Below are 26406 nucleotides of genomic sequence, written 5' to 3'. Positions count from 1 at the left end.
CATGTGGTTAAAAGCACAAACAAACTGGCACCGTGGTGGAATAGCAAACATTAAGGGTGACTCTTGGGACTTGTGGCTCTTCCAGAGCTGTGCAGCCAAGTTCCTTCAGTGCTGTAGGGCAGATATGGTCGGGGGGAGGTGAAACATCTCTCAGCTGAGGAATGATCAGCCTGAAGCCCAGAGCTTTCAGAGCATGGGCTGCTGCTGAGAATCCTTCCTGTTCCCTACACGGCATACACAAGACTGATGCCTGAGGCAAACCAGAGGCTGAGTGCAGCACTTACCTGCAGCTTTGCTCTCACCTGCAGCGTACCTGTTACAGTCCTTGGGGGAGGATTTCCAGTTCAATGTCTGTCAAGGTACTGGGTCTGAAGCTGCTCTGTGCTTCACACCGTTCAGAACATGAAAATACCTTTTCTTGAATTTAGTGGTAGACAACACCTGAAAGGTGCAGTGCATCATCCTGACCCCTTTGAAGAACATACGTGGGCTTGTGATGCTCATCTGTCACTGCCCTCTGCCAGGCACGTGTGGGACCACAGCAACAGCAGTCATGGCACTGGGCTGCTCCAGGACACCAGTGAGGCTCAGCTGACTTGGTTCATTTGAGAACGTGTAATAGCAAAACTTAACTTTGGTCCCTCTGACATGCCTGATGTACCTGCAGTAGGATGGAGGCTTGCTTAGTTTGTCTCTTGTTTTTGGTATCTGATCCTCACTGAGAACTGATTTGACCACTGAAGTAGTCTCAGGACCACCAAGTGAAGGTCTTGTGTTACAGCAGGACTATGTAAGGGAGACAGTCACGTAAAGTGTGTTACTTACAAAGTGGTGAAATCCATCACTAGCAGCAAAAATGATCTGTAAAAGCAAATAAATCAGGAGCCAACACTTTCAAGATATTAAAGGTTTCTGATGTTAGAGCAAAACATCTTCCTCTGGCCACTCGAACAGTTCTTTAATAATAATACCCTAAGCCACCTGAAGAAAAACTCCTTCCCAACCCCTTTTCTCTCCCTCCCTCCCTTCTTGCAGTTACCAACAGCAGCAGACTGAGGTGTCACTTTCCAAGACAACATTTGGTTGCACAGAGGTGTAAGTTAGATCAAGTCCTGAGCAACCTCAAAGCCACAGAAGAATGAATGAGTAAAGCAGCATCTAGCGAAAGCAAGCATTGAGAGTGGCAACTCCTACCTGCTCTGCTACAAAAAAAATCCTTTTGTTAACATTAATATTTGGCAGCCGGTGTAGAACGCACAAGGGCATTTTAGTTGGGTTTTAAAGAAAGAAATTGACACAGAAAGAAGGCAATGATTTTTTTAATAGAGGATCTCTCTGGGGGGTTTGTGTTCATATCACCAATATTCACTTTATTACATTTTATGGAATGGAGTTTAAATGCCAGTATATACAAGCCAACATTTCATTATTGGAGTTTGTGTTTATTCACTTGCCATTGTCAGTCTGTTCCCCTTTGTCTTTTTGTGCTGCTCTTTGTAAAATCTATGATTTATGAATATGTGGCTTAGGTCCTTCACAATATAGTGTGGTGGAGTGGTTCAATAAAAAGTTATTAAAGTTAAAAAAAAATAATCTATAGTTTGATGTGCTTTGCCCACCTTCTATAGCAGGTCCCACTGCATGTGTGAGGCTGTAATACGAACTACATGCTGAGAGGCCTCACTCAGCCAAAACTCCTGCTGACTAGCAGCCACTGCAGGCAATTACGGTTTTGCCTACAAAACTGGGATTGCACCCTCACATTTATGAAAGATACATAGACTAAAAAGAGGGGAAAAAAATCTGCCATAAAACGTTCATTTTAAAATCCAGTAGCCTAAAGATACATAGCACCAAATGCCATTTGGTTCCCAAAGATTCAGTGTTTGCAGCGTGCAGCACATATTTAACTCATTTCTGTAACAGAGCTCTCAGTCCTGCTAGTTGACGAATGCGTAAAGCCCACTGGCAGTCTCCATAGCCCACTTAGAACATGAACTGCTGCAGAAACTTAGTGTTTTTTTCAGCCTTAAATAGAGAGTAAAAGATTGATTTGGATCATCGTACCCTGGCTCCCCACGCATGGTTTTTTTCCCCAGCAGCACTGCTGACTCACCGCAGCTGCAGAGCCGTACAAAGAGGGGACAGGAATTGGCCGCTCTTGTTTATGGCTGGCAAGGAACAAGAGCTGCTCATAAGGCACTCTCCAGGGTGAAGAGGAATCTATTTGTGAGGAAGACGTGGAGATAGCAGAATCTGCTCAACTGCAGCACAACAGCAAACAGCACAACAGTAAGAGCAGGAGATGAATTACAAAACAGTTCTGCCGCCCCTAGTTCCTGTTCCCAAATCTCTGAAAAAAACACAGCTCTACCAACGAAGAGCCCCTCCACCTGCCTCAGGGATGGGTAGCTTCAGCAAGTGAGGATTACCTCAGTGAGTCAGGCAGGCATTACAAACAGCGGGGCACAGAACCACGCTGCTGCCAGCAGCACTGAAATCACTGCTCTGGCACTGCAGCATCCCCGGGACAAGGAAGCGCCACGCACGGGAGCCCTTCCTCCGTGCACAGCACGCTGCTGCCTTTGGGTTCACTTCCTTGAACAGAGGAGCTATTGAGCCTCCACGGTCCCTCTGTTGCTGTTATTTCTTGGAAACAAAGAACAACATCTATAATCCTACATCCTCTTAGAAACCAGAAGGTTCCAACCTACTCCAGGTTACCAGGAAAATTTTGCCGCCTCTTGTAGTCTGTGCTCTGCCACATGCAGTCCTGTGCACCCATCCCTGGCCAGACAAGAGTCTGGAGGCTGGAGCGGAGAGCCAGCACAAGCACAAGGGCCCAGCAGAGCCACTCAGCTGAACAAGCAAGTGTCCAGCGTCAGTGTTGCTACTGCTGGAGCACGAAGGCTTTGCATCTAACGTACCCCACGCGCTGTTCTGCTCCGTACCTCAGGAATCACAACAGAGCATTTTGTCCACGGCAGATTCACTGAGGTCAGATACCTAGAGGCTCGCTGGCAGGATCCCTCTCCCACCAGAGTGGGAGAACAACGCAATCTGTTTCTACTAAAAATATAAATAATAAGCCCAATAAAACACATTGACCAACATAAAAAACAATGGAAAAAGCAATTTGGAGTAGTGGTCCACATTGCTGGGGTTCTGAATTGTGAAATAACCAATAATTCTGTGCATTTTGTTTCTCAAGACACGTTTGATTTTCTCATGAGTTTTCATGGTCAAGTCACTGCAGTTAATATTGTCACTCGAAATCTCAATACTTGTAAAACTGATTTTCCGCTTGTAGCTGGCGATGGAGCTGTTGAAGATGTTAGCGATGTTGACTTCTTCCATTTCTTCAGTGAGTTCATTTGCAGGCCCCTAAGAAACAAGAGCATTCAGTTACAGGGTTTGGCCTCCCCTATAGAAGAAGAGTGCTTATCCATTAAGAGACCGTATGGATGAAGATACAAGCACAATGCTTCATGCATATTCACCAAAAAAACAGTGTGCAAACCAGCCTTCCCGCTGCTGCCTAATTTTGAAAGTGCCCAAGTCCCAGAGGTGCCTGTTTCCATACTGTATTTATAGAGATCTTGAGTTCTTTGAACAAGTCTCATTCTTGATGTCACTGAGCAACCCACTGTTCAGCAAGGCATCAGGCTGCCCTCATGTCTGCATGGTAACCAGGTGAGGAACTCACCAGGGATGTGGGATAGTTCTCCTCCTCCTGACAGGATTTGGACCCTTGATGACGACCAAGCTACAGTCATACTGGAATATTTAATTTCTGCCACTGAAGCAGATCACTTTGAACAATTCACTGTGGATCTAGGGCTATTTGTGATCACTGCTATGGCACTTGTAGCACAAAAAACCCATATGTTTAGTGACAATTAGGAGAAGCAGCTGTTAACGGTGCCCATAGCAGGAAGACTACTGGTCTTATTCAGTTAATGAAGGACTAATTAGTGTTGATCCGAGATAACTAGTTTTATGAAGGTAGGTCAGACATTACCTCCTGAGGTGTTTTCACTGTACATTTCTGTGAGGAGCTGTAGTGAGCCACTGCATATTCCACCAGGGCACCAAAGATGAAGCTGAAGCAGATGCCAAGGTAAACATCAATGGCCTTAATGAAGCAGTTGGTTTTTGAGAGTGAACTTCGTGAGCCGATCATCAGAGTAGTCATGGAAAGCACTGTTGTTACACCTTGGAAAGCAAAAAGGACAGACCTTCTCTTACAGACACTTAGGAAAAGACTTGGCCTGTCCTCTGTCCACATACCCAACAGAGGGTACATGGTGTCACCCGCTGCTGCTATACAAAAACAGCGCAGCACCATTTAGGAGATCCAAATCATCCGTCAGCTGAATTGCTGTTGTAGCACTGACTACTAGCTTTGCAGAGGCTCTCCATGCCTTTAACAACTGGCTCATACTTTTTATACTTTCAATTAAAATGCAAATAAACATCTCCCTCCACCAAAGCCTGTAACAAGGAATGTGTGCTCTGTCCTCCACTGCGAGGCTAACAGGAGCCTTGGCCCTACTCAGCTCTGCAGGGGGCAAGTACGCCAGGCACCGAATCTCTTCCATGCTTCCTGCTGCTAACCTAGCCCTGCCACCAGTAAAAGCAGAACGTGAGCAGCAGCAGAGAACTCGAGAAAACTGCCATCTGCCCTGCCATGGAGGCTCCCCTTCCCTGCCGAACTCTTCTCCCTCCCTCAGGCAGCAACTCACCAATGCAGGTCCGGGCAGGCACTGAATCCAGGGTGATCCAAAAAGAAACCCAGGACAACATGACAAGCAGAGTAGATGGCACATAGGTCTCCAAAATGAAATAAAGGATGTTTCTTCTCAGCTCAAACTGCAGGATCAGTCGTGGGTAACTGCCTGTTCACCAAAGGGAGAAACACAGCAAACGTGAGATTCTCAAGGACCCTCAAACAGAAATCGGGACCCCCCAGCACCAGACCTTCAGCTGATGGACATCAGCAGAGCCTCACTGAAATGGCAGATGCATTACTTACAAAAGCTTGACTTCTTGTCTCAGAAACCTTTCATATCTAACATATCCTAGACAAAGGATGTATACACAAACATCTGTATGTCTGTACATATACACAGAGGTGGCTGGCAGGAGATGCAATGTGTGGCCTGCAGTGGGGCTGCAGAACTTAATCCACAGTGGGAATATTTTATTCTAGCATTGTAGCTCAGGGTGGGGATGAGCTGATACTTTCTTTGATTCTCTTTTTCAGCACAATGCATTTTTTCCCAAGACCCACTTTGAAGAGGCACTGCCAAATTCATTCTTATCTGATGGCTGAGAAATAAACACAAGATTTTCTTTTGATTTCAGCAGGCTTTGGCTCATGTCCCAAAGCATCCCAGCATCTTATCATCACAGGGATTTATATTCCGTGTATTCATTAGTAATTTGTGATCTTTGGTAACTGATCTTTGTATACTCTAAAAAAATTCAGTCCATTTTTAAAAATCAGTTTGTCATTATAGTGACATAAGCGTTCAGGGGCTGGATTGCAAGTATTTTCAGGAGATATTTCTGCTGCTTAAACAATAGATCCCTTTGAAGTGTAGAAACAAAAACCGTGTTGTTCTTGGGCTGTGTACACTACAGTAAACAACAAAACATGATTATTCTTAAAACCTGATCATTCTAAGGAAGATTTGTCCCTTTCCATAGTGATAGAAGAGTATTTATGCTGAAAATTAAAAGGATGTTGAATTCTGATGAACAGAGGGATCTTAATCCATCAAAAACACGACAGAACTGTCATTTAGGAAAAAAAAAGAAAAGTATATTTAGAAAGCTAATTTTACTCCCAGTCACTGTAAACACGGCTCCTTGCAGTATTTATAGACTGCAGACCTGCGAGGAGGGAAGGGAGTATATTCAGGTGTGTGTAGAGAAAGAAATAGAGAATTTAAGGAAAAAAACATGACAGATTAAGTGAATACAGTATATTAAAAGATCCCTCGTTCCATGGCTTCCATCCTACAGAATGCCCGATTGCAAGTTGGATTTTACTGTCTTTCTGTCTGTCTCTCTTTGTGAGATTTGCTTGAGATTTCCTTGATTCAGGCTTCTTGAGTCAAAAGATAGAGGTCCATAGAAGGAAGGAGGTGGGAGGGGAGATCCTTAAGAGAGCTTTACCTGCTTTTCTCTTTCACTGCTTTACCTGTCTCCTGCTGTGACTTCGAGACCAGGGTGTAGTAACGTTCCACCGTGTACTGAGAGAGCCGCAGCCTTTCTATGCCATGGACAGAGTCGTTTCCTCTCAGCCATGTAAAGGTGACATCATTTTCATCATATCCCCCTACAGAGAACAGAGAGCCGTGTTACTGTGGTGAGCCAATAACTGCCAGGTGTTGCTGTGCCCTGCCTCCTGGCTAGGAGCAGAAATGGCACCTCTGCATCCTGGGCTGGACAAAAGCCCTCTTTCCATGTCACACCATCAGGGGAATTTTCATTGCTATATTTTCAGTCTGCTAGTTCAGATTTGGCTGGGAACATGGATCACTGCAAGTGATGCAAAGAACCCGTTTCAATCATTTGTATTGGGTATTCCAATTTTAAAATGTTTTCACATTTTTTGAAGATAATTTAATATTCCTGCCATCCCCAGATCAGTTACACACTGCAGGATAGAGCTGCTGCAGTGCTCAACCCTTGAGCATATTCTTCAGTCACGCAAGGTGACACACAAACACATCCAATGTTTAGGCAACCCTGAATTCCTGCCCCAAATCAATGGGACAGATGAGACCAACAGCTCAAGCAGTGATCAGTGACCTCCACATGTGCTAGCTGAGAAATTGCCACCAGGCATGTAAATGATGGCACTCCGTGACCTCAGGTTGGACTACAGGATACCTCAATGTGAGGGATAAAGCTTGTACTGTGTCACCAGCTAGCCATTCACTTCAAAATTTTCACTTAATTTAGTAAATAAGCCCATCAATCTCACTAATTTGATCCTTTTATTAAGTGCCATTCTTTGAGAAAACGAGCAGGGACACGTTTATGCTGATAATGACCTGTTCATCCTGGTAGAAGGAATCAGATGCAGTTGCGGCTCTATTTTTATCTAATTGTGTTTTCTTATTAGACACAAATTACCAGAGTTTGAGTATGATGAACTCGTAAATTAGGTGTCCAGGGTACGAATCCCTGCGTAGAATCCTAAGCATGTGACTTTTCGAAGTTTCTAAACAGTTTTATAAATCGTGGTTACTCTGGAAAATTTTATAATAAATGATAGATTGTTGTTAATTCATCTGGCATATATTTAAATAGCATTATTTCTGGGCACTTATCCTAATGAAACCTCCAGTGGGCAATGTGCATGTAATTTCATTGGAATTATACAGCAAGTGAGCATGATGTAGGACCCAATCACTTTTAAAGCAGGCCCAAACAAGCTATGCTTTAGCAGAAGAGGCCAATCATTATTATTTCAGGAGCTATCCTTCGTAATAAAGTTAACCATAGTGAACTAATATGATTTTAATGTGAAAATAATATGTGCTTCCTTAGGTGCCTCATGCTGCAACCCCAGAAGTTTAATCTGGTCTTTTCAGCTCTGAGATCGTAGATGTTGCTTTTTGTGACACAAAGCAGGAGAAGGGAGCTTGCTTGTTGGGGAGCTTCACAGCGACGTAACAGCAGCACTGTTCTTGCTGAGCTCCTGTGTAAAAGCCATGTAGTACCCTAGCTTTTCTTGGGGTCTGTGCATTTACCTGTTACCAGCTCTCAGCCAACTTTTCTGTAGACAAATGTTTAATTTAGGAGCAGAATTCCCTGACTGTTCCTTTTTTTTTTTTTTTTTTTTTTTTTTGAGGCTTCCAAGCCTGAGACTCCTCCTGTTGATGAGGGTCCCTCCATCTCCATTATTGTAACAGACAGTTCTCACAGACAGGGCTGGATTGGTTTGGGAGATGCAGCAGGTTTAAGGTAAAATGTGTGAAGTTGTTCTCTACTCCATCCCATGCACTTATCCCCACAAGTTGCTTTTGAAGTTGTGTGCAAAAAGGACCAAATTTGGAAACCTAGCAGTTACTACTTAACCCTTTCTGTACAGAACTGAACTATTTAATTTACTCTTTGATGAAGATACTATTTATTACCTTTTTTTTTTTTTTCTAAATATAAATTTCATAGTGACAGAAAAAACTTGAAACTGTGGATTACAACACAAGCATTTGAAAAATGATCAAACAAATTTGTTTTCTTTTGACCATTATCATTTACTGCTTCAGGAGGCCACCATGATAAATACAAATATTCAAGATATATTTAATATTTTAATATTGAAATATTCAAGATGCATACTTACATACATTAGTCTTTGAATAAACAAATTTAAAGTCTTTTTCATTTTTTTTTTTTCCCCTGGAGTGTTATACTTACAGCTCTCTAGCTGCAGTTTGCATGTTTGTGTGTCCATAGGATATTTTGACAGGTCCATGTTACAAGCAACAGTAGTAGTGATTCTGTAAGAAGAGAAAGAACTCTAAAGTTGCAATAAAAGCATGTAACAGAATATTTCTATTTCTCATAGCTTACTAGACCACGAGGATCCTGTTCCGTTTAGAAAATTTTGACCTATAAAATGAAAGGAATGCTACAGTCAGAGAGAACCCTCCTTAAGATATGCTCTCTACAGCCATACTGATGAAAATCTAACTGAAGGAGGATTTTTGCCTTGCTGTGGTGGGAGCCTCAGTGCAGATTAACATGTTTAACAAGTTACCCCTTGTCACCTGAGGCACAGCACCTAATGGTGCATAAACCTTAGCTTGCTTTGATGGGGAGGGTGAACGAGTCTGCTTATAGCAGCTTGCTTGCATTGAAGGTGACTGAGACACGCTCCGTTACATCTAGCTAGGAAGATCTGAGGCTTGCTAACACATCACTGTGCGCATTTCTGCAGCGCACACACACGTGCGCTTTTTGCTAAAGGTAAGAAATGATGGCTGCGTGGCACTGGATAAGGAAGTAATTCCCCACCAACAGTTAAACTTTTACTGTTAAGCTGTCCTCTCTCCCTTCCTCTCCAGCCTCCATGTGACTCTACTTGCCTTGTCCCACATAACATCCGAACTTGGGAGCTTTCTGAGCAGACCCTGCTCTACGCAGCACGTGTCGTGTTGTGGAATCCTGCCTGATCCTCGGCAGGAGTTTCCAGGTGGCCAGGACTGTGGGTACCAGATCAGTAGAGTACTGTCACAGTTGTCTTGTTGGCCCCAAGCTCATCGTTACCTCTGACAGTTGCTATCTGCTCCTGTCTAGCATAATTCTGGAAATCTATTCTGAACCACTGCCATCAGTGAAGGCAAAGGTTGATTTACCTTAAGGCATACAGGATGGTACCATTAGAGAACAATCTTATGAGGCGGTTGCCCACAGTGACATCATGCAGGAAGGACCTTTTTGACTCCACGATGTATGTGTCTGGTACCCAGAGCAATTCCACTAGACGGGCATCCAGCGTGAAGCTCTTGTTGCCATGGAAGACTAACCGGGGATCTGTCCAGCGCTGCCGCAAATATATGGTAGCTGTGTAATCCTGGGGAAGAGAGAAAAAAAGGAGGCTGAGCATCCAGAACACCTGCATGGCATAAACAGCAGGTACATGCCATGTGTGACAAGATGCAGAACTCACAGCTGTTCAACCCGTCAAAGCTCAGCACCAAATGCATTGCAGTAAAACCAACAGATCTTCATCATTGTTTTATTTATTGTATTACATTTCCCATATACTAATGGGAAATAAGTATATATAAGAACTCTGATGTGTTCTGTATGAGAACTAGAGATTATATTCACAGTGCTTCAGTTTTATTTCATTGTGGTTTTAAAATTATTTTTATTTTGAAATGAGCAGTTATTGTAATTGATATTTCTGTGTCTGTTTTGCAGGTAAGAAAACAGATGGGAAGTGAAGATTTGAGGCCACTCAGCAAGTCACTGATATTAAAAACCAACCACTGTCTAGAGCTGGAAAATTATATGTGTGTTACATACATAATGAGAGAGACATCTGGAAGAAATAAAGGTAAAAAAAAATCCAAACGGTTATTTGATAAGTAAGGTCAAAAAAAAAAACACACGAAACTTGTAGCTTTTTTTTTTTTTTTTTTTTTTTTAAACAGGACTTTGAATTGAAGTGATTAATTTGGCTTGAATTTAGCCTACCAAGATCTATCTGCAGTGTCTGAAGCACTTGTATGTTGCTCCACCATAAAAGAACATGCAGTGCTCTGCTCTAAAGAGCCTCCTGGACAGAGACAGGACTCTGTTGTATTATTTTGCTTCCCTCCTTACAGATGCAGTAAATACAACCAATAACACCTTTTAATTTCAGAAGGCCTGGTGTTTGTGTAACAGCATGAATCTGCTGTGTTTTACCACAGATACATTGCTTGTTTGTGGTGGACACTGCAGTTCTGTTTCATTTAATCTGTAATTTGTAGGATGGTTTAACAGAAAAGGAGCTTTAACCTGAATGAGGAATTCTCAGCAATGTTTGAAATCAAGCTGTAACCAGAAGTGGAAGGAACCAGACTCATCAGTGGTGGGAAGATGGTCTCTGCACATTTGAAAATTGTTGTTACTTTTTTTCCAGGGGGGGTGACCAGTCCGTTGAGCCTCAGCCTGTCTCAGCTCAAAACCTCATTTATCCTCCCTGAGGAGAGACACTGGCTGTCTTCATACAGCACCAGCATGTCCAACCGAGGCCAGCCCTACCCCACACAGAGGGCTGCTATGTGGAGGAAAAGGAAGGGAGAGGAAATTTCCAAGAGGCACTCAGGTGGTTTTGTTGTTGCTGTTATTTTGATTTTTATAAGCCAGTAGGACTTTTGGGATCATCACTTTTTACTTAGAAGCCCACATTATTATGGCATCTATGTAGTCTACAACCATAACTGAGCCTTCTTTTCCTCACACCCCTGAAAGTGGTCAGACACAGGCAAGCAAAGCAGCTGGAATATGACAGTTTCTGTGCTGAACATATGGTAACATAACGAGTCTCTCAGGCAGATCCCATTCTCCTCTCTTACAAAACACAAATTATTTCCCTTACCATGTCACTCTCCGATATGCTAGAAATACTGGCAATGTCCAGGCTCATTGCGATTTGAACAGGTTCTCCTGGGGAGGGAAAGGAAAGCTTAAGCAGAGAACAGAACCGGTCAGGATGCCGCAGTGTGGGCACTGTTTCCAGCTTCCCACACACACAACATTATCTCTAAAACTGCAGAAGCCCAAAGGGCTAGACACAGTTTCCAAGCACTATGCTCACAAATGACTTTATCGTCCAAAATGAAGCTGTTGCTGTTAGGGAAATGGAGTTCTGTATTTGGTGATGGTACCAGACAGCAAATATCCATCGCCATTAGCCGTTTAAATGAGGAGCATTTCAGTGGCATTTGCCAACGGGAAGCCAAAGCCAGTTTATTCCTTGTTACCCAGTGCACAATGTTTGCACAGTGGGAGGAACAGCAAGCACTGCACAATTTGTTTCACACATGCAGCCCTCTGAGGACTCTCCACAAGCAGGTGTCCACCAGCATCCCTGTTCCTCAGCGAGGAAAACAAAGAGTCAGAAAAATTCAGCGATTCCTGAGACCACATACTGGGTTACAAACGAGAAATGCAACAGCCTTGGCCTTTTTATTACATTGCTGTTTTATTTACGAGCAAATTTTCAGCCTTCAAATCCTAATCTTGGTACTTAGCCCCTGTTTTCTATTATTAACTCTTAAAATCCACCACAAGAGGGCAGCTGCTCCCCAGGAAATGACTGGAGAGCACTCACCAGGTCCTGCAATGGGCTGGGTGAACAGGTGGCTCTGAAAGAGGGTCATTATTATACAAGCAGAAAGACACAGATTGTCCCTTAGGTTGGGCCCCATTTGTTTAATCCCAGCGGCTCCAGCATGACTTTGGGGCCCACAGATCTGAGCCTGTCCCCTGGAGCACAAGGTCCCTGCTGTGCTGCTGCACACAGAGCTGCTAGCAGTAGGGCCTGGTGCTTTCCACGACTGCCCTCTGCCCAGGTGGTAACACAGCAGAGCCGTCTTTGTGGGACTTGCTGAAACTCCTTTTCATCATCTCTAAGTCACCTGTAGGGAAGACTACAGGACACTTGCTTCTAAATCTCTTTCCAGGTTAGAAGGGTTTGTGGTTTTGTTGTTTTTTGAAGTGTTCCATACTCCACAATGTATTTCATTTACTTAAGATACATATTTTTTCAGGTAGCTGTCATTTACATACTTCCATCTTGTTTTTAGATATTTAGACACTTGCTACTAAAATTAATGACCAGAGGGCGGAACTGTGAGGACTTGGGGACGCTGGAGGAGGTCAAACATAAGTTACAACCACTTTTGTTTAATGGTTATAGTAAGCATAGTCTGGCATAGATGGCTGTTAAGCAATTTAGAAGCATCTGCTCACTTATATGACGGGCTCTAATAGAGCTTTTCTATTCCTGCATGAGACGTTCTGGGTATAACAAGCTGCTAAATTCTGTCTTGTCCCAGAAATTTATCACCATGGTCAGAAAAAAGGAAGGGGCTCAAAGATGCCAGCAGCAGAAGGTCAGTCTGCAGGAGCTACAGTGGAAAAACATGCAGCTCCTGGAGGAAGCTGATGGGGAATTTTTCTACTGAGCTTTGTTTCAGTAACAGGTTCTGGCAGACAAGCAGAATTGATCAAAATTTTCATAGATTTTTTTTTTTAAGCTTTAATCAATATTTTTCAGGTGCTGACTGCCATTCTGAAAGCCGTTACTCCAAGTGGTTGCAGCATTTACCTGGGAGGTGGGAGACCTGACACCTAAGCCAGACAACAGCCTCAGATGAGTTCCTAAATAACTGACTGTCCTCCAGGTGCTCACTATCTGGAGTTTCACAAGGGTTTAAAGTAGGTTTAGTTTGCATCCCAGTGTGAAGTGAAAGCACTTGTCAAAAAGGCATTATTTCTTGAAAGGAGAATGACTTATTCCTTGCTGTCTACTAAATAAATGTACATGCACAAAAATAAAGCAGAAAATCACAAGGGGTAGGCCCTAAGCAAAAGCATGCACAATTAGTGCAGAATTTATTTACTGTCAGATCTTTCACAGGGGTGCTGAAGTTTTTATAAATTCCACGTTCTTCATAGATGGACACATTCTCATGCCCTGCACGTGCACACAACATATTCAAGACACCACTGGATGCACAGGGAGGATGGCAGCTTTGGTTACGAACTAATTTAAAAGGGACACAACCTTTTAAACTGGGGCATGCTAATGAAAGCTGAGAGCATGTTCACCCCTCCTCATTACAGACCATTCTTCAAACAATGAAATGCAGAGAGCCAACGTACCACCAAAGTAGGGCCTGAGATATTTGTTGTATCCCACGGTGAGGTTCTCAAATCCAGGGAGGGATGTCGTGTCGCTGCCGCCCAGGTTGGATGCATGACCCAGCGAGCACCTCCTGGGGACACAAATAACGTCCTGTTACATGGGGCCAAGCACACTGGGCACAGCAGGTGTGCAGCTGCTTTCCCAGCTTGTGCTCAAACAATCAAACTGCATAAAATGCTTACTAAAAATAAGTAACTAATTGAAATCATGAGCACTTAGTCACATTACTTAACTTGGCTGAATAATTAAAACCTTAAAGGGATAGGAGTATAGCAAATTACCTCAACAAGTAACCACAGTGTTCAGACACCGTGGCATAAGGTCATTCTTTAAATGTCCCAGAGAAGTCAAGCAAGGTCAGTATATCACCGAGTTACTAATCACCCGTAATCTCTCCCTTCCCATTCCCCCTCATAAAATGTATATACAGAACATTTCATTTTTTTCCTCCTGCTTATGACAGCCTGAGACAAATCTTACTGCCCAACAGCTCCTCCCTCCTAATCACTGTTACCCTAAACAAGCTTTCAACCTCATTTGTTAGTGTCAGGCAGCATCTCTACAGCTACCATCAGGAGTAAAATCCCCGAGTATGTTGGAAGGGGAGAGGTAAGGCAGCGCGCACCTCATAGACACGAGGAAAGTTTTGTGAGCTTGACTTCCCCAACTCTGTGCACACAGAGGGTTCAACCCCAATTTACTATTACAAGGTCAAAATTAACGTTTTGTGGACAGACAATACAGCTAGTACCTGGCATTGTGAGGTTCACAGAGCTGTACCATCATATCAATAGGCTAGAGAAACAGGATTTGGGGACCATGAAAAGGTGAATTTTATGGTGCAGTGTCCCCGGGCACTGTGTTCATGTGCTCACTTGATGGAAACGTGAGTGACCCGTTGAGTTTGTTAGTGCTCTGTGAAGGGCTGAAGGAGGAGCCGTCTCTCTTCCCAGTCTCAAACTGCTTTAAAGCTGAGTTAATAGTCCTTGGAGATTTGCTGCAGGTTTTAGACCAAAACCTAACAGCAGAACTGAGCAGCTACTGCTTAGCATAAACTGTGTGAGAGCCTTTAGGACTTGAACACAGTCCAGGGATGGCAATAACTCAGCTGGGAGGCATGGGGGGAGGCGTTTCCAGCAAAACCAGCAGACTTTCCTGCTCTTGAACACGGAAAGAGGAGTTGCACTGTCAACACACAGATTGTATTTTGGGGACCTATGCAGGTTGCTGTTCTAGCATCCAGCTTTCTTTGGATGGGCTGGAAAACTGGATGCATAATTTCCTTTTTGGCCACAGTATTTATATTAAACACAATTCAGATGACCTGTCCAGCAAAATAAACACTCCAGTTACCTTTGGGTTGGGAGGAAAAGCCAAAGACTGAAGAAGCAAAAATATCTGCAGAACATCTCTGGGGATTATTTCAGTATTTGCGCTGCTCTTCTGTGAAATAGAAAATTAAAATTTTGTGGTTTAAGGAAAACTGTTTTAAGGGAAGGGGACAGGGAAAAGAAATGCTGCACAGAGACAGAACCCCACAATGACACTGAACTTTCTCAGCACATCGTGACACCTGCCCTTTCTTTCTAGCTTGTGTTGTCTTTCAGCACCATGCTATCTTAACACTTACCAGGTAAAAGACACTAGTGACAACTCAGCTCCTAAGGTCCTTCACAGGGCGATCAGATTTTAGCTACCGCTTTGTTTTAGAAGGGGATTTTCTTTCAGCATGGGTTGGTGATTAGCTAATGTTGAGAGTAACACCATAGAGAAAAGATTTATTAAATAGAGAAGTATTTAGGAAGTTCCTAAAGCTAATCGCACTCTGAAGCCATGTGAAATTCTTCCCATATGACAGATTCAGCATCTCATGGTTGCATGCTCCACTAATCACCTACCCAGAAATGTTGTAGCTTTGCACTCCATTAGCTCGTACCTGGGGTAAACCCACGCTATTAATAGTAATGTTGGCAAGTCACTCAGCATGCAGTACAGGATGAAATCATTCTATTTCAAATGGGTTTCGTTGACTTTTCTGGGAGTGGAACCGAATCCTGGCTTCTAGCCTGAGACTCCCACAAGCTTGTGCTGGCCTTGGAGCTGGCACCACGATGGGAACACTCCCCAGACTCTGTGCCGCTCAGCACCGCTGCTCTGCCTGAAGTGCTGCAGTCACACATCTTACTGGGGGCACCAACAGCTCTGCCACTCGCCTGTTGGTGTTCCCACAGCAAGCTGCTGCAGGAATGGGCTGGTGAGGATACTGGAGATACTGAGCTGCTTGACCTGCTCCACTGTTACTTGACATGTACCCTGTGTGTCAAATACCTGCAGATACTGGCAAAGCACCGTCATTCTCGAATGGGCAGGAGCTTTCCTCTTGATTGTACCATTACAAATTGGGAATGACAATGTGAGTCATTAGTCCCTGTGCCCCGACACTGGTGAAAGCACAATCACAGGTTCAGATTCTGTGTCTTCCTCATCATGCACGGCAGTGAGCACTTCAGCTTCAAGCTCGGCTGTTCCACAGTAACCCGAGTACGAGGCATTTTCTGCTTGGGTTAGGTCCTTCCTGTGGGGGTAGTTCATCACTGCCCAGAGGACACGCTGCCTTGTCAGCTCGTTGTGCAGCTCTGGTGCTGTGCCATGGGACAGCAGTGCTCCAGGGGAGCGGGACGTCTTTGCCCACGCAGAGCCAGTGAAAATACCTGAGCATTCAGGCACCACAAATGCAGGGCCTTGCAATGAGAATCCCACTGCAGAAAGACAGGAAGCTTTTCAAAATGAAATATGCTGTAATATCTATCTAATGTCCAAATTCCTAACAAGCCTTTTTGCTTTCTGCCTGAACATGGTGTTCAGATGCTTCCAGATGTTACCAAGGGCTCCTTGCTATAACAATCATATCGGGCTAGAGAAATCATCTGCCTGCTTACACAGCATAAGGCCACAATTTTGATGAGAAAGAAGAATCAGTCCCATTAAAAGAACTTAAGACAGAAAGGATAATGCTATAAAGTGGCATTTGGTCAAAATATGGAAATTTATGAATTTCAGCTGAGGGACCCTTCATTAACATCCATTTTGCAAAGGAGCTGTGGTTGCTTGCATTTTTGTGCATTGGTGTCTGAACAATTTTATTGCATCTGATCCTAGTTACTAAGACCTTATTTTGAAGAAAGCAAGCCAAACTCTATTTATTTTGATGGCTAGTGGATGGAGACCTCATAAGTAGTAAAAGGTTGTCTTAACAACCCTGTTGTGCCACCAGTTAGCCAAAACGAAACACACACTGCAACCCGCTATCTAGCAAAGACAGCGGAAACAAAGCAACTTGGATAAATTTATAGCTGCTGCTGCTGCCACAGACCTGAGCTAAACAATCTCCATTTCTCTGTGCCTCTGCTAATTCTCCACAGAACAAGGAAAATCTTTTCTCCTTCTTCAGAGCACAGCTGTGAAGGGAAGTATATCAAAGGCTGGGAGGCAGTGAAAGGGTGCTCTGTAAGTACCCGAGAGCTAGAAACTCAGCATCCTGAAGGACTCAATGGCAAGAAAAAGGTGACAGCAGTGCCCAGAACTGAATATAACCAAAGCATTTCTTAGCTATTTATTGAAATAGCTAGAGAGAGGTGTGCCAAAACTGTGAGACTGTGCTTTTTGTTGAAGCCCAAGAATGACAGCAGATCTGCTCCATCCCCTAACTTTGAAGGGCTGAGAGGAGTGAAAACACGAGAGGAGGAAAGCCACTGGCAGGTGCAGTAATTCTGTTCATAGGGAACAGAGTGAGAGGTAACAAAGGTACGCCGCCACCTGATGGGGCCCCAAGAGGTATCCAGGCTCCTCCTCGCTGCTGCCCATGTCACCCTTGGTGCTGGGCTCCTGCACACCCAGCAGCACAGCGCAGCCCCGCGTTGCCTCCCACCTCACAGCTGGGAGCACCGCCTGCGTCTCACCGCAGAGCAGGAGACGAACATGTTCTCTGATACCCTCGTGGCAAATGGCATCCCAATGCCAGGCAAAAGGAGGAAGCTGTTGCAAGGATCTAGAAAGCCACCCAGAAAAGCAGCCCGATGTGATCAGCTGCTAAGTGTCAGGTGGCAATTCACAAGGTTTCCTTGAGCCACACTGCTACAAACTGCAGAAGCTGCCACCCAGGCACACGTGCAGAGAATAAAAGCTGTTGAGGGAAGACAGAAGAAATAAATGCAGAAATAAAAACATTGCATTTACTCTGCCCATTTAGGTGCTGCCTCTATTTATAACACAAAGGAAAATTTTTCCTGATGAACTTGGGCATAACCTGCCTGTTGCATTTCCTTCACTCCGCAGGAAACGCCGTGACAAGCAGCTTGTGCTGCTGGCAGCCCGAAGGCACCCTGTGTCCTTCCCCTGTGCTCCCCACACAGACCCTGCAGCACCCGGACACCCTCGCACCTGAAGCCTCAGCCTGCCAGAACCAAACACAAGTGAGCCCACATCTGAAATGTCAGGACAGCCATTTTCACTCCCAGGCTTTCATTCCCAGGCCAAGGTTTGAGGCACGTCCTGTCAGGACTCTTCTGTCTTGGGCACAGAAAGACGTGGATTGTTAGGCTTTGCCTTTGGTCTCCTGGAGAAAACCCCAGCATACAACCCAGGCAGCAGTTTCAGCACCTCTTTTGCCCATCTGTGGTCAACGCAGGCAGCAGATGGGAACTGTGCTGCACACACAGGCCGGACAGCCAGCGACTGCCTTTTTGTTCCTTGTATTCTCTCAAGGGATTAATGTTCCAGGGAAAGGTATCCCTGTACCACCACCACCGGGAGTTTCCAGTTTCACAACTGCCACGTGGCTGCACCATCCCGTGCTGAGCTTTCTTTGGCCACTGGCACGAATGCAGTAGTTGCTAAACACAATTACAGGCTGATGCACAAAGCAAACAGCATCACGTACCCTGGGATCAGACCTAACTGGCTTTGTAGAAACCAAGAATTCACATCAAGGTCAGCACGTTTGTCTAGGCATGGTTTTGAGTGACTGAAGCCAAATTTATTTATTTCCTTCTTTGCCCTGCCCAGCCTGAGTTACGAGCAGCTGTCGGATCCTGAGAGATGCCTGCTTGGGGGATGTGGGTGGGCAGTGGCTTCTGTAAGGAAAGGTTCATGGCATGACCTGCTCTCTCACAGCTGCTGCAGGAGTTGTGCATTCTCATGATTGAGAGCTGTTCAAATTTTAACTTACTGACCAAACAAATCATGAAAAGCTTTCAGTTTCAGTTCATTCAAAGCGATTTACCTCTCAAGTTCCTCAGATTCAAAGTTTAACATGAAATAATTGTTTCTGCTTGTTGTTTTTAACTTGAAAATTTGTTCTTCCCAGAACAAAGTTTTAATTTTTTTAATTTTTCATGTTAAAAATCTATTTTGGGAGCCCAGGAGAAAACATGGAGCTGCTACAAAGAAGAAGGCAGGGTTAACAGGAAAACAATTGTGTGTTGTATTTTTCTGCAAGCCGCTCTTACTGGAAACTCTTAGTTATTTGACACTAAAATCAAATTACACAAAATCAATCCTATTGTTACAGAACTAAAAAGTTAGTGGGATGCTGTCACATGCCAGCAGATACAGGAGCTCAGACCTCAGCTGGCCAGGACAAAAGGAGACAGAAGAGGTGGGTGCAAGAAAAAGTGGGGCTGGAGGACCTGCAAACAGCACCAGTACCGGCAAGTGGGTAATACCAAAATGAACTTTCTAACCTTTTAGCTTTAAAATCTTTTTGCTTTTAGTATTTTCCAAATAAAACAAGTCATTGAGAAAAGAGTTTAAGTGTTAAGCAAGAGAAAGTAGAACAAAGAATATTTTCTTAAGCCTTTCATGTTTCAGTATTCTGTCAAAATCTGAGTTTTTCTTTTTCCTGATCTGAACTTTTTTTTTGTCCTGCTGATTTCTGTTTGAAGAACTCTAATTTCAGCCACTTTGCTGATAACTGGACCAAGTCCAGGAGGTCATTACTGGCCCGGTGTCTGCCTGGAAGAGCAGGAGGTGGGCTTTGAAGCAGATGTGGCAGCCCAGGCCCAGCAAGGCACGTGCTGGCTGGGGCAGGGAGTGACCCTGGCACGGAGAGCTGGCTGCTCAGGGCCGGATGCCGCCCGCTGTATTCTGCTTTTTGCTTTTCACTTGCCTTGAGTGGTTATCTGGAGTCACGGGCAGGTGATCAGGCAACTTTATGGTACCCACAGAAATCCTTCAAGAACTTCTGTGAACTTTTGCTCTTGGGGAAAAAAAAAAAAAAGTAGATTCTTTCCATCCGTGTCACTGTCATTACATCACATGAAAAATGACCTCAGCTCCAGAAAAAGCAGGCACTGCTGAGGTGACTGGCTGAGGCTGTAGCGCATACCTACACGTGTTCAAGGCAGTCCTTGCTGTGCTTCAGTGCAGGGCAGATGCTCAGCACCCACATATGGGTCTCAGCGGGCAATGTGCAGCAGCACCCACACTGACAGGCCAACAGCAACCACCCCCAGAGAGTCCCAGGCTGCATGACACATACCAACCAGGGTAATATAAAAACAGAGAGCCCTCTCCTATGTGCTGGTACTGCGAGTAGCACACACATTTATGTGCCTTGACCTTAACTGTAGTACTCCTTTCAGTTTACGGCAGTATGAGAGAGGGGAAACAGTCCTGTTATCTATATGACATCCCCTCACCCCCATACGCTACAGGCCTGATTCCTGCCTTACTCATTCCACTGAAGATCAGAAGTAACTGCAAGATGCAAGTAGAGTTTACATAAAATTAGATTCAGTCCTTTTGTAAGAGTGTTAAAACCACACCCAGGTAATGCATTTATGTTCTCAAGATGTAAACTCTCATCCTTCAAGCTGCTCTGAGAAGTGCCAGCTTATGCTCACATCTGCCCACCCAGCACGTACACAGGTCTGCCTGCAGCTTGCAGGGCTGAGTTCTTTAAATACGTGCAGAAAGTCTTAAATCATATCAAAATGAAGGTTACTGAGATTTACTTACGTGAAATTCTTCCTCCAAAATGTCGTTTGCCTTCTGTCTGGTCAATTCATTTACTCTAAACAAATACAATGGATGTAAAACTTCTAAGTCATTACCATTTATACAGTAATTTAGCATGCTTGAGGCACCTTTTTCTCCTACAATGGATAGCTTAACTCAAGCTATAATCTAAACTTGCCTGCAGTTTTCAGTCTCCTGTGGCTGCAGGTCCGTGAGCTCACAGCTGTCTGTGCTCAGTCACATTGGGCAATTATTTCAGAGCACAGATTTCATTCATTCGGCAAACCTGCCCCTCACTGCAGGCAGGGATCCAGGGCTGGGTGCAGAAAGTTCATCTTCCCTCCTCACAACAGGCACAGAGATCACAAGCCAAGCAACATTGCTTTCTATGATTTCGCTCTCTACTTGCCAACCCTGAAATAGTAACCCTATATATACGGTCCCTCCCACCTCAGCACTTCTGCTCGCTCAGTCTCCTCCATTGTGTATGTGCAGGTATTTGATGTGAGACGTAATTATTCTTGTTCCTATCAGCTGAGACAAGCACGCACAGCATTAACTCCCTCGTGGGACACAAAAAAATACACCCTTCCAAACTGTACATGTAAAGAAGTGGATAAAGGTCGGAGGATCTTCTTACACTAACAGTAAATAAAGCAAAACAGGAAACAAAAGGTAATTAGGGAAAGATTTACATGTGAGCAGAATTTGATAATAATGAGATAGTGCCATTTAGACAGAAAGGAACTAGAGGGTCAGAATGATAAATGAATGGAGAGGAGATGCATCAGACACTTCATCTCTAATTAATTTCCCATTATATCACACAAAGGGCATGGTCAGCACAGTCAGTTTACCAGAAGGCTACAGCAGAAACACAGCCAACATGTGGAGCTGCTTCTTCCAAGCTAACAGGGATTCAAAAACACTGAACGGGTAAATGTAAAACTAGAAATCTCCAGATGTGCTGGGTGGTTTTGGGATTGCTTTCCTCAGTCATCTTCCACAGCCAGGACAAAGGGGAACTGCTTTGTTACAGCACTTCCTTGGCCAGTCTCCATGGTGGAGCTGAGGCGTGCACTGCGGCAGGCCCATAGGGCAATTAAGCAACGACGTGATTTAGGTGAGCGAGTGCTACCTGCCCTGGCCCATCCCTCTGGGAGGAAAAGCAGGAGGGACTCGTTGACCTCTCGGAGGACAAAAGGAGCAAGAGAAGGACTCGCTTTCTTTTTAATTTGTCCTCGCTGAGCATCAGGCTCCTGCAAGCAGACGTGTCGCCGTGTGCCAAGCTGAGCAGCACCTTGCTGCAGGGAAAGGACCCAGCGTGGTCAAAGGAGGGGAGTGAGGACAAACAGAGCTGCCAGTGGCTCATTAATCGAGGGCTTGACAACACACTGATGAACAGGCATGTAGGAAAAAAATATACTGGATGGGGCCCCAAGGAGCACAGTTCAGACTTGAGCATTCATCTTATGTACATATCAGCCTGAATTTCTGTAGGGCAGTGAAATGCTCCTCTCCACAGTAAGTTTCAGGGAAAAAAACAGACATGTAATGTCTTGAAGGCCCCCACGGCCCGTTTTTTCCTAACACATTTATTTTGCTGTTGCAGGCAGCACACGCAAAGCTGCCTTGTGACTGCGTTTCCTTCCATGCTGAAGTTCAGTTTTCTTCAATAAATGTCCAATGTCCACAGTGCTGCCATGGACATAGAAGCAGACTGCCAGCATTTCTCTCAGAGCAGAACTTCGCTGTTTTAATAGATAAATACATTGCCTATTGCATGAAGAGGGATAACTCGTACATGAGTAAATAAAACCTTACACTGGAGCCCAGTGAACACACCCCCAGCAGCGTAGCAGGAACCCTGCAGCTGTCTGTGCAAGGAGTCTCTGCACTTCAGAGTTACCCTAACGCCTCAGCACGGTGGGATCACCTGGCTGCAAGGACTGCATTTAGTGCTTCCCAGGAACGAGGCCCCTCAGAAGCTACCCCAGCCAACACACCGCGGGGTGACAGCCTGGGACAGCGCCTTGGTGCCCTTCCAGGCTTCAGGCTCTTGCCAGCACTTTGCCCACGCTGCTGCCATGACCTGGGGTGAGGGCACCGCCACCAAGCAGTGGGTGCTGCCAGCCCTTCCCTCAGGCACGCTGCCCCTAAAATGGTCTGGTCACGGTGCCTTCGTTAACCTCTTCTTAAAGACTGTTCAATGCCATCTTTAATAGTGCAACATCCCATTCTATACAGCAATAAAACAAACAATGGTGTTTCCTCTTTTTAAATCATTCAAACAGCGTAAATGGTCCCCACTGCTAAGAATGGGGAAATACAGCCACCGAGAGACCCTATAGACTCGGATCGCGTTATTTTTCCTCCTTATTTCCTTCATCCCCATTTGCCCAGACCCCGAAGCCACCTCGCAGTCAGTGTGGCAAAGCAGCCTTGTGGCAGGCATCGGTCTACAGAGCAGCAGATTTATTTAAGATAATCTTTCATATGAGTGTTCATCAATAACTTCTAACCTACTCCCTTAAAGACACAGATCAATTGACACAGCATTATAATCCCTTAAAATATTAATGTCCTATCAGGGAGACAATTTCACTGGGCCTAGAGACTCTTCCATTATTAGAAATTATGCCCCAGCCTTAAATAAATTAACTCAATAAACGTCTTACCATGAATACAAATTCCTGCTTAGGGTTTGCAAATAAAATGATTTAGAGCTGTTCTCTAAGGAAAGATGAGGTGTTTAAACTTGCAAAAGAAGAAGGGCCACCATATTCATTGGTCTTTTGTTTTAAATTGACATTTCTTTTTCCCCCCCAACTGAAGGCATCCCTTTCAGAAGGGAGGGGGAAGTCTCTGGAAAATTAATTTGCTACATTTTTCTTAGGCTGGGCTTTATGCTTTCAGTTCTGCGAATGTACAGACCTGTGCTCAACCCCAAAGGCAGCACCTGCCTCTAAGGGCAATCCAGATCCCTAAGGCGAGGCTTGGCCCCAAGGCTGAGGTTTGGTGGTTTGGCCCCGCTGGCGTCCTGCAGCCGTGAGGTCCTCCCAGTGCCAGGAGGGACACCAGGATTGCGCAGCGGGAGCTGAGGCAGCAGCAGAGCAGTGCCCGGCAGCAGCTCACCCGGGGGCCAGAACTTGGCAAAGAAACACAGCACGGTGCTGCCTGCACTGCACCAGGCCCAGAGCGTCCTCAGGGCGCAGCAGCAGCCCCACAAAGCTTTAACACTGCTTTTCCCACCTCCTGCAAGAAACCCACTCGTTACCTGTTAGATAACCCAAGGAACACCAAGTGTAACTTTGCCCTTCATGCCAAAAGTAGGCACCCGGCTGGACTGCTGGGCTACTGTTTTCTCACCCAGCCTCAGGTCACCTAAGCTTCAGCCAAGGCCAGAGCACACCAAAAACACGAGGCCCAACGCAGCGGCGGTTGGCTCAGTGTGAGTCTGTCAGCCTGTGGCCCCCAAATGGCCACGTACGTGTGCCTGAAAAACCCCACAGAGTTCAGAGGGTGCCTGTTAACAACCTTTACAATTAATGAAGCTCCAGCCTTAGCAGGTGGTGTTGATTTCAACAAAACACGAAGCACGTAGCAGCCCATTAATCATCCCACGCCTCCTGTCAAAGCGTTTGCCCTCTTCATATTGATGAATTGACTGCAGCAACACAAAAGCCACACTGTCACATTTCATTAGAGCCGTATTTCACACCAGACTCTGTTTCAAGAAGAGTTTTCCAGCTCTGCATCCTTCTACAAATTCTGGAGCTGGTGAGATGAATCCAGAGCAGCAGCAGAGTAACATCTTGGCTGCCTGTTACACATACTCACACCATTTGGATCTCTGGCCACAGAGTTTTCATAGAAGTTTCACCCCCAAAGACGTTGCCTTTTCTCTCCACGACTGTACTGCTATAAACACATCACTTCAGGAACTGATTTTCCCAAATGAGCACCACCTGCTTTGCTCTGTCTGCGCTGTCCTTAGGGACGGGACAGCCCCAGACAGGTTGTCTGCGATGTCAGGAGTACCCCATGCTTGGTTATCTGCCTGCTGTCAGCTGCTGGGTGTCACTGCCTGCCTGCGGGATGTCCAAAGCCCCGTCCTGTGGCAGAAAGAGCCGTATCTCGATCAGTGCTGCAGTGAAAGACAATCACAACACCTCCCAGAAGGATCTGCCTTAGCTCTGAACGCAGCATGCAGACATGCATGTTCCTGTGACAACGCAGGTCTGCAGAAAAGAATCTGAGACTTTATCTTCCCTGCAATATTTATATTTTCTCTGTTCTCAGGTACCCGTTTAATGAGACCGTGTGCTTTGACAACCAGAGCCCTGTTGTTTCTGGGTTAAGAGCTCACAGGACTGTTTCTTGGTCTTGGCTTAACAGGACCAGGGCATCTCTCGAAAATGGATGCAACGTTTTCAGCTCTTACATTTCAATTTGTACATGCTAAACTACATCAAAAGTTCAGTCCCACACTGCAATATGCACGTAAAAGACAAGTCAGGATGAAAAAGTAGCCACGTTGGTTCTACTTGAGTGTATCAGAAAGATTTGTGAAAGAGACCAAAGATTCAACTTATTTCTTTTGCCTTAGCTAAAGAGAAATTCTATCAAAAGCCATCTCCAGAGTCACTGTACATACTGGGAATTTTACAGGAGGATCAGACTGATCAGCCTTGGCAGCAGCTTTCTCCTTAGCGCTTCCTCTTTGAGGCACTGAGTCTGCACTTGTGGCTGATGCCTCAGCGAGCTGCTGTGCTGCTGACAGGCAAGCAAGCCTTCCTGCTGGGGAGCGGTACGTGCTGCAGCTCCCAACGACAGCATCTCAGTTGGCTCCTTGGCACCCTGAATGGTTTGGCCAAACGCAACCCACAGCTCACACAAGTGTGTGGGCAGGGTGAGGGTGTGAGGCAGGCTCCCTCCTCTCCCCTGCTCCTACACCACCAGGACGGGTGCCCACTGCTGTACCCGTGCTACCCCAGGGCCCTCAGACATCCAGCAGTGCCCGTGGGCAGCACACCCCAACCACTGCTCCCAGACCAGAACCACCCTGGTGGCCTCGGTTTCCCCACAAAGCTCCCATTTAGCAGTTTCATGCAACCATCAGCTGCAGCTGCCTCCAACGCGAGGAGGCAGGTACTGTGTGCTGGCCCCACTGCCCAGCTCACGGGGTTGGGGCCAACCCATGCAGATACCATCAGCAAACAGCACGGGGTAAAATCATACGTGATAATAAGTTTCAAAGCAACGTGGCAAAAAGTACAGCTAGAGCAGTGACTTCCCTGCTCTGTGCAGCCCCGCGGCCCCTCGGGAGCACGGTGGGTGGGCAGCCACCCCTCCGAGCCCCCGCTGCCTCCTCCCTCCCAGCCCCAGCACCTGTGGGTTCTGGCTCCATCTCCAGCCGTCGGCTGGGCTCCACGCTGCCACGGCGCAGCCGGTGGTGATCCTCGCTGGAGCCGGCCCCGATGCTCTGGGAGATTATTCCTTAATAGGCTGATCTCTGCGCTAGCGAAGGGCTGAGGAAGGGAGGAATCCATTATCAGCTCCGATCTGGCATTACGACATGTTTGCTGCTTTGGTTCTGCCTCCCAAAAGCAGAATTAATTGCTGGGCTAGAACACGCAGATAAATCAATCGGTTCCTGCCACATTTATTTTCGGTAGCTATGCGCCGGGCTCCCGGCAGCTTCAAAACAGAGACACCCACTCTTGCTGTGAAGAGAGGTGAAGGTCGGACTCCTGCCACCTGCCGAGAGCGGTGGCTGCCCAGTGTGCAGGGCAAGGTGGCAGCGTGGCCACGGCAGCACCGTGGAGCCAGGCAGCAGCACACCGGTGGTATTCCTGCCCCATCGCAGCGTGTAAGCATCAGGTCAGACCCACTGCATGACTTATCTTTGTAGCTTTTCTAAAGGAAGTGCTGGAAAG

General features: G+C 45.6%; 1 protein-coding gene across 2 annotated transcripts; it reads right to left on the bottom strand.

Moving 5' to 3' along the window:
• Nucleotides 1-1338: 1338 nt before the first annotated feature.
• Nucleotides 1339-26171, bottom strand: GABRP (gamma-aminobutyric acid type A receptor subunit pi). Of its 2 annotated transcripts, none has more exons than XM_082771573.1 (10): nt 25859-26171; nt 14804-14893; nt 13408-13520; nt 11117-11184; nt 9381-9598; nt 8440-8522; nt 6209-6346; nt 4746-4898; nt 4022-4215; nt 1339-3384 (listed from the first exon to the last, which is right to left on the bottom strand). In XM_082771573.1, exons 2-10 carry the CDS (start codon nt 14857-14859, stop codon nt 3070-3072), a joined length of 1338 nt encoding a protein of 445 aa, XP_082627699.1. In that variant the 5' UTR covers nt 14860-14893; nt 25859-26171; the 3' UTR covers nt 1339-3069. The 2 variants fall into 2 exon arrangements, with proteins under 2 accessions (XP_082627699.1, XP_082627700.1); XM_082771574.1 differs by having other exon boundaries at nt 3250-3384; nt 4022-4103.
• Between the last annotated feature and the right edge of the window lie 235 nt (nt 26172-26406).

The sequence above is a fragment of the Aythya marila genome (genome assembly GCF_965140915.1).
Source record: "Aythya marila genome assembly, chromosome: 14".
Taxonomy (NCBI): domain Eukaryota; kingdom Metazoa; phylum Chordata; class Aves; order Anseriformes; family Anatidae; genus Aythya; species Aythya marila.
This window is presented reverse-complemented; position numbering and strand designations above follow the sequence as displayed.